The sequence below is a fragment of the Schistocerca nitens genome, chromosome 8 (assembly GCF_023898315.1).
Source record: "Schistocerca nitens isolate TAMUIC-IGC-003100 chromosome 8, iqSchNite1.1, whole genome shotgun sequence".
Taxonomy (NCBI): Eukaryota; Metazoa; Arthropoda; class Insecta; order Orthoptera; family Acrididae; genus Schistocerca; species Schistocerca nitens.
In genome coordinates this window covers 346,567,161-346,583,433 of record NC_064621.1, presented here as the reverse complement: position 1 = coordinate 346,583,433, position 16,273 = coordinate 346,567,161, and the positions used below count along the sequence as shown (strand labels likewise).

General features: G+C 47.6%; 1 protein-coding gene across 1 annotated transcript in view; it reads left to right on the top strand.

Moving 5' to 3' along the window:
* Window positions 1-16,273, top strand: part of LOC126199557 (myrosinase 1-like) — a 173,342-nt gene that overhangs the window by 48,664 nt on the left and 108,405 nt on the right. The window contains exons 4-5 of the mRNA XM_049936479.1: window positions 8,854-8,976; window positions 13,936-14,137. Coding sequence (XP_049792436.1) covers window positions 8,854-8,976; window positions 13,936-14,137 — 325 coding nt within the window. The remainder of the gene's footprint in view (window positions 1-8,853; window positions 8,977-13,935; window positions 14,138-16,273) is intronic.

Sequence of the window (16,273 nt, the reverse complement as noted above, 5' to 3'; positions counted from 1 at the left end):
AAAGAAAGCCTAAATTTTTAAAGAATACACCGCCATTTGACTGTATTTTTCTTCTGTACCCCTTTATTGAGTACAGTACTAAAAGTTGTTAGACCATTAACACGTCATATCTGGTAAAATCAGCCCAAGTCAGGTAAAAAAGACTAGCACGTGTCTTTTACGATGTGATTATTAAAGCAATTAGTAGTTCCATCTTAAAGGCAAGTGCTAATCTTGTTTACTTACTTTGGGCTGAATTTGCCAGATATTCTGATTCTGAGTGTCAGGGATCCGACAGTTTATTGGTAGGTTTGGGATATATGTGGCATTAGATGTCTATGCACAGCTCACGTAACTGACGTAAATAACGAGCCGCTGATTCACGTACGCGGTGATGGAGCCCGATGGCGGCCCAAATGAGTTCCATAGGATTTACACCAGGCGAATTTGGTCGCTGAGACATCAACGTGAGTTAACTATAATGCTCCTCAAACAACTGTAGCACGGTTTTGTCTCCGAAACACGCACAATTATACTGCTGAAAGACGGCATCGCCATTGGGGAAGACATCAAGCATGAAGGAATGCAGGTGGTTCACAACTGTAGGCGTGTCTTCTATTACTACCACAGGCCCCATGCAAGGGGAGGAGAACGCCCCCCATAGTATAATATTGCTCCCACCAGCAAGCGACCGTGGCGCGCCGCACGTTTCGAGCCACCGTTCCCCTCGATGACAGCGTTTGTGGAGACGACCATCCACCTAGTGTAGCATACATGTGATTCGCCCGAAGTGCCGACACTTTTCCGTTAATTGACGGTCGAATCCGTAGGGTCCCATGTGCGCTGTTATCGTATTTGACGACGTCGTTGGGTCAACATATGAACACGTAGGAGTGCGGAGCTCCATGTTCAATAATGTACGATGAACGGTGTGCTCCGAAATACTTGGGCGTGCATCAGCACTGTGCTCTTTCAGCAGAGATACAATAGATCATTATTTATCCTACTTCACGAAGAGCCGCCCGCGGTGGCCGAGCGGTTCTAGGCGCTTCAGTCCGGAACCGCGCGACTGCTACGGTCGCAGGTTCGAATCCCGCCTCGAGCATGGATGTGTGTGATGTCCTTAGGTTGGTTAGGTTTAAGTAGTTCTAAGTTCTAGGGGACTGATGACCTCAGATGTTAAGTACCATAGTGCTCAGAGCCACTTCACGAAAAAGACAAGCCTCCGAATCTCACGTTCTGTGAAGAGTCGTGGACGGCCGAACATTTAGCGCCTAGTGGTTGTTTCCCTGTCCTCCTACCTCTTTCCGTGAACATTCGACCATCTTTGCCGTTTTCGAGATACTGTTCACAAACTCTGCGTGATAATAATCTGCCCTTTGTCAAAGATGCTTATCTCAATGGATTTCCCCATTTTCAGCCGATATCTTCGCTAGGGGTGTCTGCTCCACTTACATGCGAGGGTAATCCCAAAAGTTAAATCTCCTATTTTTTATAAGTACGTAGACCTGTTTAATTCTACAATGGTTTACATCAGTTTACAGCTTGAACATTTGGCTAGTTTTCGACATAATCGCCATTTCTGTCGATGCATTTTTGTAGACGCTGTGGCAGTTTTTGTATGCCCATGTCATACCAGCTCGCCGCCATGCTGTTCAGAAAGTTAAGAACCTCTTTCACCTCGTTGTCGGAGCTGAATCGCTAGGACCACAATTAACGCTGACAGGTACTGTGAGACCCTGAAAAAACTCAAACGGGCAATTCAGAACCGGAGAAGAGGAATGTTGAGCAAGAGCGTACACATTCTCCATGACAACGCTCGCCCACGCATCGCTCGGCAAACCGTTGCTCTCCTGCAACAATTTCAGTGGAACATAATCACCCACCCACCCTATAGTCCTTACTTGGAGCCCAATGACTATAACCTATTCCCTAGGTTAAAAGAACATTTGGCCGGAAAGCGATTCAGCTCCGACGACGAGGTGTAAGAAGAGGTTCATGACTTTCTGAACTGCATGGCGGCGAGCTGGTATGACATGGGCATACAAAAACTGCCACAGCGTCTACAAAAATGCATTGACAGAAATGGTGACTGTGTCGAAAAATAGCTAAATGTTCAAGCTGTAAGCTGATGGTGGCCGATCGGTTCTAGGCGCTACAGTCTGGAACAGCGCGTCCGCTACGGTCGCAGGTTCGAATCCTGCCGCGGGCATGGATGTGTGTGCTATCCTTAGGTTAGTCAGGTTTAAGTAGTTCTAAGTTCTAGGGGGCTGATTACCTCCGATGTTAATTCCCATAGTTCTCAGGGCCATTTTGTAAGCTGATGTAAACCATTCTAGAAATAAACAGGTCTATGTACTTATAAAAAAATAGGAGACCATATTTTTGGACTTACCCTCGTACATTCCTCACCGACCCACGTGTCCGCAACACCACCAGGCGGCATCCAACTTCGACGGATTTGTGTGTAGTAGTTTTACTAATTTCCCATTTGCATATAGCCAGTCATGTGGAATCTATTTTGATAGGTATTATAATTTTTTGCTCATTTTTATTACTTTTTTCTTACATTTATTCTCTAAATATTACAATTTTTATTCGGCTTAGCTGCAGCGCTAAATATCTGATAGTGTAAGGCTACCAATGACTGCGCTGCTGAGTGACGCTAACCTTAATAAAAACAAAAATTTAGGGAAAGATAATTTTATTCATGACTAAGCCTCAGAAGGAGAAATGCACACTCCCCTCTACCCTTCCTGCCTTTTTCACTAGCAACATAGGGACATGTACAGTAGTATATTGTGTCTCTCATGGGGATCCACTTGTCATATAGTCAAAGCTCAACAGTGTAAGACTGTCCGCCCCCGATAGCTGAGTGGCAGTCTGCCTTCGGCGGTGCTACGGCACGGACGTCTGTTTACGTCCCTGCCGGAGAAGTTCGCGCTCGCGCAGTTGTTTACCTCTTCGGCGTGCTCGTGCGTTTAGAAGACTCGATATAGAATGGCACATGCATACCGAAAGTCGACTCTCAAGATTAGTTTTTCGAATGACTATGCGAGACCGAAAGCCTACGAAATAGAAAGGTTCCTACGAGACGAAGTTAAACTTGACTACAACGAACTTATCGGAATCCACCTCTCCATAGTGAGCAGTGTTGTTTACGTCAAGCTGATTAACGATGCAGTATGTGACAGAATCATCCGAGATACTAAACATGGACTCAAATTTCGTCACTCTGATGGACATGTTGGAGAAGTAACTATTGATCATGCAGGACTGGGCTTACGAAACATACGTATTTTCGAACTTCCCTTCGAGGTTCCGTCTGACTTGGTCGTTGACGCCTTACGCCCATATGGAAGAGTGCTTAGCCACGTTGAGGAAAAATGGTCCAACTTCACGACTTACCCCGTTCTCAATGGGGTGCGTCAAATCAGAATAGAACTGACACAACATGTACCCTCGTACTTGTTCATCGGCGGATGCAGAGCTATAGTCATATACGATGGACAACCCAAAACATGCTCAGGCTGCGGGAAAGAGGGCCACGTCCGTTCCGAATGTATGCAGCGGAGGATAGTGCAAGTTCCAAACGGCGAACCCGTACCTCCGTCCACGTTGACGCCGCTGCCACTAACGTATGCGGACGCATTTCGAACGGATCCCATCCCGAAGAATGACCAGCTACAGAATCCTGACAGTTTACGGCAACCGACTGCGGCAGAGACCGCCTCCAGTGACGAAACGACGCACACCTCTGCCGCTCCGGCGCCGACGACGCACTTAACCGAGCGGGAAGGATCGGTAGGAGAAATGGAAATTGATCCTGCTGTTGTGTCGACAGCTGCTTTCGTCCCTGAGCACCGGGAGTCACTTCCGCACTCGGATACGGAGGCGCACACGCGCAAACAACGATCGCCGAAGCGCCACAAGAAACGACGGCTAGCGCCGTCGGATACCTGCTTACTGCAGTCCACGTCAGACGGACTTGGGTGTGACGTCGATACAGTGCTTCCGGATGCGCAACGGGAGGTTATACCTTCCACACAGCAGTACGACGCGAATCATGCTACACAGGGGTTGAATACAGACACACCGGACGGAAAGCCGACGGAAGGAGACCCTCCACCCACCGCAGCAACGCCACCGCCTTCGGTCAGCCCGGCCGGAGACACACGACGGGAGCTGGACCTCCAGCACAGGAACTGGGCCGACGAATCCGATACTGACCCCCACACCGACGACGCACCCGCCATGGCGAGTGCTGCGTCCACCGGATGTTAACCGCGCAGAAGATGCAGACTGACGCACAGACAGCATGTCACCGGGCAGAAGCACACAAATTAACGTAAGCGTTCATGTGCGCTTTACGCACTGAGGAACAGCGGCAGGCATATCGAACAGCCTCTATTAATATTAATACGATCAGAACGCCTGTCAAATTGCAATTATTACGAGACATGTTGCATGCGTCAGACGTCGACATCGTTCTGCTGCAGGAAGTATGTGTTGAGAGCTTCCCCGACCTCTATGAGTACGATACGTACATTACACCTACTACCGACGGCGGCAGCGGAACAGCGATACTTCTGCGTAGCGGCATAGTAGCCGAGGACGTGGTGTACCTGCCGTCAGCGCGAGGACTGGCGCTCACGGTGCTGGGAGTACGGGTCGTTAACATTTACGCACCGTCGGGGTCAGACAGACGGCGCGACCGATCCCGATTTTACGCAGAGGAGATTGCAACACTATTCTTAGGTCGGTATGAACATGTCTTATTTGGAGGCGACTTCAACTGCGTGCTCGCACCAAAAGATCAACACCCACGTTATACTTCGTGCCCGGAGCTGCGGCAACTCATACAGGACATGAATCTCATAGATACATGGGAGAAGATACATGGCCGCAGACGTGGATACACCTACGTCACGAGTCACTCTGCAAGTCGTCTCGATCGCATTTACGTAACACGTCGTCTCGAACCTGCGATCCTCGATGCACATAGCATATATATGCACGGTCTCCCTGAGTCGTCAACAAGTGTGGAGGAGTCGCAGTGTTTGGAAACAGATACAGCACACCTTAGGGAACCTGAGTGCAGACGCTTAGTCGAAGACGCTTGGCATCTACGTGAACGACGCCTCCCGACATATCCGACGACGTTGCAGTGGTGGCTGGAATGCGTTAAGCCTGCATTGCGCCGAGCGTTAATTGCATACGGAAGAGAGCAGATGATGTGGAGGCGATACACGACGGAATTTTATTTCACGATGCTCCGCGAACTTTCTGTACAAGCACCTTCACAGGAGCGTCGTGCCGGTATCAAACGAGCACAAGCCCAAATAATTTCCATAACGCGCCGCCGACTGGAGGGTGTCGCAATCCGTGCAAGGGCCTTTGAACGAGTCCGTGGAGAATCCCCGTCGATGTATCACGTTATCAGAGAAAAACAACGTAGCCGCAGAACCTTAATACAGACGGTCGTACTGCCAGATGGTCGCCGCATGACAACGCAAAAAGACATTGCCAACGCTTTCGTGGAACACTACGGTCATCTCTATGAAGAAGCGGAACACGATCAGGCAGCCTTTCATGAGGTCCGACGAACGCTCTCCGCGTGTCTCGACGAGTCGGCCAACCTGGAGTTAACAGGTGAAATCACAGTTGACGACGTAATGGAAGCGATTCATAAGGGAGCGTCGCACAAATCGCCGGGGCCCGACGGGTTTCCGTTAGAGTTCTATCGTACATTTAAAGATCTCATGATTCCACGATGGACTGCCATGTACTGCGAATTGATGTCTCCCAACGTGCCTCTTCCACCTTCCTTCGTCGAAGGAATGATCATCCCCATCCACAAACCATCTGGCGGCACAGGGATACAGGCCTACTGGCCACTGACCCTTCTTAATTGCGACTACAAAATCTACGCCAGGATACTTGCAGCACGCTTTAAACGCGTGATACGCCAAGTGATTTCACTCGACCAAACCCAGCTAGGAGGAGCTAGCAATATACAAACGGCACTCAGCGACTACCGCGATGTTATCGCACTGGCTTCAACATGTCGTCTCCGGGGTGAATTGGTATCGATAGACTTCGATCGCGCATTTGACAGGCTGAGTCATGCTTATCTCACGGACGTGATGACGAAAATGAAGTTTCCGGAAAGTTTTGTCACCGTCGTCATGAGACTACTCCAGGGAGCCGCATCCAAAGTGCTCATCAATGGACGCTTGGTGGGGCCCATCACCATCTCACGATCGGTCAGACAAGGGTGCCCGCTGTCAACGATATTGTATGCCATCGCTGTCGAGCCGCTGCTTTGCGGGCTCCGGAATCGACTCCAAGGAATGACGATAAGGCACAACAAGTTTATATGCCGAACATACGCAGATGACCTAGTGTTTTTAGCACGGTCAGGCGACGAGGCAAGAGCGGCCTTGCATTGGATTAATTTGTATTGTATGGCTACGGGAAGTCGCCTGAACATGGCAAAGTCGGGAGCGATGAACATCGGGAGAGGACTCCCGACAGGAAGTGTAGCACCATTACAAATGGTTCAAATGGCTCTGAGCACTATGGGACTCAACTGCTGTGGTCATCAGTCCCCTAGAACTTAGAACTACTTAAACCTAACTAACCTAAGGACATCACACACATCCATGCCCGAGGCAGGATTCGAACCTGCGGCCGTAGCAGTCGCACGGTTCCGGACTGCGCGCCTAGAACCGCGAGACCACCGCGGCCAGCACCATTACAGCCGATCAACAAGATGAAATGCCTAGGAATTATCTTCACTACAGACGTTCGACGCACGGTGGCACTGAGTTACAGACATCTTCTGCAAACAATTCGTGCGAGTGTCCGAAGTCACAGGTTAAGGGCACTGGATATGATACAACGGGTCACCTTTGCCAACACTTATCTAGCCTCTCGCATCCCCCACCTGGCACAAGTTCTTCCTATGCCGGTGGTGTTGGCCCGCCGAATCCTGGCGGCACTAGGATATTTTGTGAGCACAGGTCTGCTTTTTAAGGTAGGATACGAAACCCTCACCCTTCCTCGTAGTCGTGGAGGTCTTGGACTAGTCCACGTACGCGACCGAGCAGTGGCTATTTATGTAACCACAATGATAAAGATGTGGACACGACACCAGACAAGTCTGACGGGCAGCTTGATAGACGAACTCGCTCCAACTTCTCGTTCGGCTCCGGTAGCGGTGGCTCACATCTCACCATCGCTTGCCCATATGCGAACCTTCTTTGTGGAGCACAGTTATGTACATATGGAACTACCGACTACCAGGACGGCAACGGCACGTGATATATATCACATCTTGACTCGACGACGACCGAATAATGCCGTAGAGCGCCGCCAACCAACAGTTACGTGGTCAGTGGTATGGCGTACAGTGCACCACCCACACCTTGATACGGGAACGCGCGCACTGTGGTATCAGGTGGTAAATGGGAAATACGTGACTCGTTCCAGGTTGCATACCATTCATATGGCGGACGAGCCACTGTGTCCGCAGTGCAATGTTATAGACACTGAGGAGCATCGCCTGATATGCGGTCCTTCGGCGGACGTATGGTGTTTGGTCAAAAAAATGATCGCCTTCCTCCTTCGGGTGGGGCCGCAAACAATAGAACCACGCACACTACTTCTCCCAGATACGACATATTATCCCCGAACGAAGACAAACGCAGTGACTTGGATTCGAGGTTTGACTGTGCGTTATCTTTTCCGAGACGGCAGTAAGAATGTGCTTGACTTTTGGGCCTTACTACAGGAACATCACTCAAAGCTTATGAGACATCCGAGATATCGAACATATTACGCAAATTTTTTAGGGAGTGCCTTGCTTGATCCCCCACCCAGTTGGGGTGTCCCGGGTAGGAGAATGTAATTATTGTCTATAAGTATCAGAACAAGAAAGGACCAGGACAGTGGAGAGGATCCACAAACACACGTGAAGACGTACCCGACACCAACGCGAGGTATGACGGGATTAGCGAGGTACGCGCCTAAAAGAGGAACGTAGAACGTTATTGTTTTGTACTGACAGAAGCAGGATATTTTATTTTATTTTATTTTTTTCACTATTATGTAAAAAAAAGTCCACTTATTTACGTTTCCCAGAAAAATTTTATTTTATAAAGTCATCGTCTTATATATTTAAAGAAACAAATGCTAGAAGCAGTTTATGTTTGTTATTAAAATAAAAAAAAAGTTGGTAGAGCACTAAAAAAAAAAAGTGGTCAGCGCGACGGACTGTCAATCCTAAGGGCCCGGGTTCGATTCCCGGCTGGGTTGGAGATTTTTCTCCGCTCAGGGACTGGGTGTTGTGTTGTCCTAATCATCATCATTTCATCCCCATCGACGCGCAAGTCGCCGAAGTGGCGTCAAATCGAAAGACTTGCACTAGGCGAGCGGTCTACCCGACGGGAGGCCCTCGTCACACGACATTTCATTTCATTTCAGTCTAAGACTTGATAATGGAAGAAGCGTGTTGTGAGAAATCAGACCATTCAGCACGTTGTTCACCAGTCACCGTAATAAGAATGTACCGTAGTGCTACACTCGATTCCTCAATGACAAATGAGACATCTGCTTTATATGTTTAAATTTCAACTTAACTTAGTAATTTGTTGTTTATACGTTTCATTTTATAGCCTCAACAATCAACGTGCCACAAATAGATAAACGTGAATCATAGTTGTCACAAATTCTTCAGTTTAGGGCTGCTGTTTTGTTACGTTTAAGCATGCGCTCCGCGAAACATTGTATATGTACAGAGACGACTGCGCTACAAGTTAATTCTGTCCGTTGGACAAGAGACACGACAGTTTAATGTTCTGTTGCTTGCAGGTGACGATGTACCACTGGGATCTGCCGCAACGCCTGCAAGACTTAGGTGGATGGGCCAACGCGATAATGGCTTACTACTTCGAGGAGTACGCCAATGTGCTCTTCACCAAGTTCGGCGACAGGGTAAGGTCACCCAGCAACACGTCCCACACAGTCGCAACCGAGAAAAGTCCCTCCACTAGTATAGCGACTCTTTGCGGATCAGTCAAGACCCTAACACTTTGTTAATTATATCCGGATAACAAGAGCTTTCTCTGGCAGTATTTAAAGTAGAATGAAAATTCGGTTGAGTGCACTAAGTAAACGACCGACCTTCCAGAGCAACTACCATGCAGTAACTTATCTCTATATCTGATATATGCGACGATTTAAAGGACGAACTGCTGTCTGATCTTCCTCAAAGAACAAATTCTGGGAAAATAAGATATATAAACACATTTTTTCGACAAAGCTGCCCCCCCCCCTTCCCGCCCCGCCCTCAAACCAATAAATCTTCCACATCTTATTGTTAATGGTGGATACTGTTGTATACTGGTTTTACTATGAAGTTTAAAAAAGAACATTCATTTCTTTTGATATGTGTAAGGGCGCTGATAACTTCGCCGTTCAGCGCTCGTAACCTTCATACATACAATAACAAAGAATAGATTTTATTTGCTCCTTATAAAAACACTGTTAATAGTGCATAAATAATGAATCATAAATAAACAAAAAGGGTTACAACGAATTGTTGAACTACTCTTGTCCAGGATTTGTTCAATGATTAGGTCACTGACAATGACCAATGGCAAGGCATACGTTTGTTTACATGCTGGCTCAACTTAGATGAATAGCGTATAACTGTCTAAAGGCACAGCTAACAACTCCGGTAATACTATCTGTGAACTGAGAGGTTACTGTTGAGTTTGTATTTATTTACTTTCTTAACAGATCGCACCAAAGGAAATTGGGAGCAGCAAAAGTACTGACTAGAAGCAAGGGCACAATAATACGATTGTTTGTGGTGGTGGTGGTGGTGGTGGTGGTGGTGGTGGTGGTGGTGGCGGGGGGGGGGATGGAATGGGGTGAGGGGCTGGACCTGGGGGTGTGGAGATTTTTAATATTTTGGAAGACGAATGGCGACTTGTAAGTAAGCATAAAAAAGTTGCAGTTCTGACCCTGCTGAAAACCTGCGTAATCCCGACTTCGAAATAATTTTCTTGAAAGAAAAACATCTAACTATATTTTCTTTCTTTGCTCCAAGAGCAGGGGGGGGGGGGTGACGGAGGAGGAGGGTGGTCGGCAGGGAAGGTGGGTGGTCGTCGGCCTCCTCTTGGCCCCGGGTGTGGGCGCCCTTGGCTGGAGGGGCAAGTAAATAACACATCCTCCACCTTTCTTCCTTGTTTCCGCCACTGCTGCATCTCGCTAGTTCTCGGTCAGCAGAAACCAGAAACATTCGAACAAGTAGCATATTTGCTTCAGCATCCAATCACCAACCTTTGAGACACATAATACCTTAGCAGCAAGAACTCTATAGTTGAAGACGACGGAGCTATGTAAATAGCTGCTTTGTGAACCAAGCGCACTGTTGCTACACTGATCAGCCAGAACATTGACCACCGAGCGATTGCAGCGTCACCTGGCGAGGAATGACTGCTAGTTAGAAACACGCACGGTGCATACAGCATCAGTGAGCGCGCTGTCCGTGTGTAGAATGGGGAAGGCGCGCGATCTGAGTGTGGCCGAGGACAGATTGTGATGGCCCGGAGACTCGGCCCGAGCATTTCGGAAACTGCACGACTTGTCGGGTGTTCGAGGAGTGCTGTGGTGAGCATCTTCAACACAAAGCGAAACCAAGGTGAAATCACGTCCAGACTTCGAGTGGTTGGGCGGCCACACCTCATTAAAGATGTAGGACGGTCGCAGGCTGGGCGGACTGGTAAAACAGGATAGGCAGCAAACTGGCGGAACTATCATCAGACTTTAATGCTGGGCAAAGTACAAGTGTGTGTGAGTACACAGTGCACAAACTACGCCTAACGACGGGCCTCCGCAGCCGACGGCCCATGCATGTGACAATGTTAACAGCACGACATCAGCAACTACGACTGAAATGTGCACGTGACCATCGGCACTGAACTTTGGCGCAGTGGGAGGGCGTTGCATGGTCTTATGAATCCCTGTACCTTCTTCATCATGCCGATGGTAGATCATGACTCCATCGTCTTCCAGGGGAACAGCTCGTTGACACATTTACTGCGGGGCGGAGACAAGCTGACAGTGGCTCCAGTACGCTCTAGGAAACATTCGCGAGGGCATCCATGAGTCCAGTGGAGCTTGTGCAAGGTACCATGGTGGCCGAAGAGTATCATACACTGGTCGCAGACCACATACACCCCTTCATGACGATCATGTTCCCTGATCGCAGTAGCATTTTTCAATAAAATAAAGCGTCATGGCGCAAGGTCAGGGGTGTAATGGAGTGGTTTGAGGAACACAGTGGCGAGTTTCAGTTGATGTACTGGCCCAGCAACTCGCCAGCTCTGTACCCGGTGGAATACATATGGGATGTGACTGAAAGTGGCGTCAGAGCTCATCGCTCACCCCCCCCCCCCTTCCGAAATTAGCTGACTTGTATGTGTGCAGATGGGTGTGCGGACATTTGCCACGCTGGACATTTGCCACTATTTTACCTCCTCCTCCTCCTCCTCCTCCTCCTCCTCCTCCTCCTCCTCCGCCCGACCTGTAGTAAAGGTACTTACAGAGCCTTTCCGCTGGTTTACTTAACATAGGACCAGAATCTGTATGGAATTTCCGCCACATTTCTGGAGAGAGTTTCGTTGTGGAAACTATTAAATGCATCTCGCATTGAAATCCGCACCAAATTTCGAGTCTCAGAAAAACTTCGCCAATCTCGGTGATTTTGCTTTCGTCTAAACTATACGTGCCTTTTTCGGTGCTCCTGCAGCAGCTTTCTGTCGTCTTTTGTGTACCATGGGGGATCAGTTCCGTCTGTTATTAATTTATTTGGTATGAATCTCTCGAGTGCTGTTGATACTATTTCTTTGAATTTAAGCCACATATGGTCTTCACTTACATAGTTAGGAAGGATTGGAGACTGTCTCTTAGATAGACGTCAACCGAATTTTTAGTTGCTTTTATGAACAGATATATTTCACGGTTAGTTTTACTAAATTTCTTTGTTACGGAATTGAGCCTCGCTACGACTGTGTATTCACTAATCTCTGTATCTGTCGTGATACTCAGGATTATTTGTGGCTAAGAGGTCAAGTGTATTTTCGTAACCATTTACAATTTGAATGGCCTCGTGAACTGATTGTTCAAAATAATTTAAAAAAAAGCATTCAGAACAATTACGGAAGTTGTTTTCTATCTACAGTAGGGTCTGAAAATGTATTTTTGTCAACATACGAAAGGTAGATTGAAGTCACTGCCAACTATAATTGTATGAGTAGGGTACCTATTTACGACGAGACTCGAGTTTTCTTTGAAATGATCAGCAACTGTTTCATCTGAGACCGAGGGTCGGTAAAAAGAGCCAGTTATTAATTTATTCCGGTTGTCGGATATAACCTCTGTCCATACTAAGTCACAGGAACTACCTGCTTCAATGTCGCTTGTGAGCTGGAACACAAATTACATTGCTTTTCCTTAAGTTGTGCTTCTTGTTTCTTTTGTAGTGCAGATCATTACAATTACGGCTTTTCTCTCCAAAACCTAGGATGCTTTCTCTGTGACCCTGTAAATAGCAGAGCTAAACAATGTAGAACAACAACGTACGTTGCAAGCATAGCATTCTGTAGTACTTCATTTCCTTATTTCTAACATTTTAAAATTGTGCTTCGACTTTAGATGACATGTCAATCATAGATGTTCTTTTCTCTGTTTATGAACGTACTTTGTCATGTTTTGAACATTGTCCCGCTACACTTTATTAACTAATGTTTCACCGCAAGGGATATCGGATTGTAGAGAGTAAATTAATATGGAGTATGTCGTATGTCGTTCTTCTTTTCAAAAATTCACATACTCATTTCTTCTTTCCTTATTGTCTTTTGGGCATCCAGTTGTAGTAATTAAAGTAGCCACAAATGCAGTGATCAAAACGAAATGACTAGCGTACATTCGCATTCTCTTTACATCGTTCCTTTCTTGTTGGTCTCATGGCGATGGACTGTTTCTATCTCAATCAGTAACGGTGAAAGGAAGCTACCGTACAGACAGAGGGATCTACATTTATATTTGGCAGAACTAATTACATACTGACATAATCGTCGGAATTGCTTTCGTTTCCCAAAAGTTATAAATATTTCGATTTCGGAAAAGAAGCTCTGTATTTCGCCAAGATGTCGAAGAAGAAGGTCCCTTACGTACTGGTTGTATCGAGTAAGATGTGGAGACGGCGGTTTGAAAGCAAACAGAAGTAGTACGAGGAAGGGCGTCCCTTACCTGAGGGATTGCTACTCAAGCTACGTGGCGAAGGGGCGAGTGTGGCAAATGTCCTGCGCGGCAAATGTCCAGCATTCGTGCAGATGTAGTGCCAACTCCCTTGAGCGACGTATCGAGGCCTCATTGCTTCAATGCAACAACGCGTCTCCACTGTTACCCGTGCCAAAGGTGGACTTATTGGCTATTAGGTAAGTGGTCATGATGTTCTAGCTGATCAGTGTACATTACCATGTTATAGACATGTCCCATTTTTTGTGATGCTACTTTGACGAAACGACATTATAGCAATTACTTTGACAATAACGAGCATTAATAACTGAGGGCCGACGGAAAGGCTTGTTTTAGTTGGCGAAAGATAGGAAAATGACAAGTAGACATCACGTACCTCTTCCGGTTGACTACCAAATCGTCTTTCTTTCTTGTAGTTCTTTTCTGTCAGTTTTTCTCAACCTCCTCTCCGGCGTCCTTCAATGGGGCCATCTTGCCACCTTCTCCTTACGGCTCTGACAACTCGTACCAGCGTAACACAGATGAAATTTCCTTGGTACTGATGCTGTCTGTATAGTGAGAGGAGAACTTGTCTGCTGTCTTCGCATTGCGACGGGCCAGCAGCGGAGGCTGGGCGTGTTGCAGGTGAAGTGGTGGGTGACGATCAACGAGCCGGAGCACATCGCGGCGGGCTACGAGCCTGCTCTTTCCGTATACGTACCCAGCGTGGCGCCGGGGCTGCCCGGCCACCCGGGCGTGGGATCCTACCTGGCGGCCCACACGATGCTGCTGGCGCACGGCCGCGCCTACCGCCTCTACAACACCACCTTCCGGCACCGCCAGCACGGTACGTGGCGCCTTCTCCTTCCCGTCGGGCCTCACGACGGAACCTTCCTAACTTCCGTATTCCGGTCTTCTTTAACCTGGGTCTCCGGTTCACCTACATCTACACTATTGGCCATTAAAATTGCTACACCAATAAGAAATGCAGATGATAAACGTGTATTCATTGGAGAAATTTATTATACTGGAACTGACATGTGATTACATTTTCACGCAATTTGGGTGCATAGATCCTGAGAAATCAGTACCCAGAACAAACACCTGTGGCCGTAATAACGGCCTTGATACGCCTGGGCACTGAGTCAAACAGAGCTTGGATGGCGTGTACAGGTACAGCTGCCCATGCAGCTTCAACGCTATACCACAGTTCATCAAGAGTAGTGACTGCCGTATTGTAACGAACCAGGTGCTCGGTCAACATTGACCAGACGTTTTCAATTGGTGAGAGATCTGGAGAATGTGCTGGCCAGGGCAGCCGTCGAACATTTTCTGTATCGAGAAAGGCCCGTACAGGAACTGCAACATGTGGTCGTGCACTATCATGCTGAAATGTAGGGTTTCGCAGGGATCGAATAAAGGGTAGAGCCACGGATCGTAACACATCTGAAATGTAACGTCGACTGTTCAAAGTGCCGTCAATGCGAACAAAAGGTGACCAAGACGTGTAACCAGTGGCACCCCATACCATCACGCTGGGTGATACGCCAGTATGGCGATAACGAATACACGCTTCCAATGTGCGTTCTGCGAGATGTCGCCAAACACGGATGCGACCATCATGATGTTGTAAACAGAACCTGAATTCATCCGAAAAAGTGACGTTTTGCCATTCGTGCACCCTGGTTCGTCGTTGAGTACACCATCGCAGGCGCTCCTGTCTGTGATGCAGCGTCAAGGGTAACCGCAGCCATGGTCTCAGAGTTGATAGTCCATGCTGCTGCAAACGTCGTCGAACTGTTCGTGCAGATGGTTGTTGTCTTGCAAACGTCCCCATCTGTTGACTCAGGGATCGAGACGTGGCTGCACGATCCGTTACAGCCATGCGGATAAGATGCCTGTCATCTCGACTGCTAGTGATACGAGGCCGTTGGAATCCAGCACGACGGTCAGTATTACCCTCCTGAACCCACCGGTTCCATATTCTGGTAACAGTCATTGGATCTCGACCAACGCGAGCAGCAATGTCGCGATCTGATAAACCGCAATCGCGATAGGCTACAATCCGACATTTATCAAAGTCGGAAACGTGATGGTAGGCATTTCTCCTCCTTACACGAGGCATCACAACAACGTTTGACCAGGCAACGCCGGTCAACTGCTGTTTGTGTATGAGAAATCGGTTGGAAACTTTCCTCATGTCAGCACGTTGTAGGTGTCGCCACCGGCGCCAACCTTGTGTGAATGTTCTGAAAAGCTAATCACAGCATCTTCTTCGTGTCGATTAAATTTCGCGTCTGTCGCAAGTCATCTTCGTGGTGTAGCAATTTTAATGGACAGTAGTGTACATAAACGGGGGCGTTTGAAAAGTCCGTGCAGAGTGAGAGAGATGGCACCACCGGCGCGTATCGACGTCATTTTTAGTTAGCAGCATTTTTGGAAAGAACGCACACCAAGTTTCAGCCATATTGGTCTATTTCTTTGTGTTTGGCATTCGTGTGAATCAATGAAGTTGAGTGATTGTCAAAAAATGGACGAAGAAGAATTTCGTGTGGTGTTTAAACATTACTTTTTGAAAGACAAAACCAATCAGGAGACTAAACAGAAGCTTGATAAACATTATGGTGACTCTGCACCTTCGGTTAAAACAGTTTATAAGTGGTTTCAAAATTTTCGGAGTGGCCAGATGGGCACATGAGATGCTAAACGTTCTGGACGCCCTGTGGAGGTTACAACTCCAGAAATCATTGATAAAATCCATGATATGGTGATGGATGACAGAAGAGTTAACGTGCGTGAGATTGCTAGTGCTGTGGGCATCTCGAATGAACGGGTACATAATATTTTGCATAAACATTTGGACATGAGAAAGGTATCCGAAAGATGGGTTCCGCGATTTTTCACGCTTGACCAAAAACGGAATCGTGTTAAGTGTTGCAATACGCAGGACTTTAAGTGTCGTTTCGTCACTGTGGATGAAACA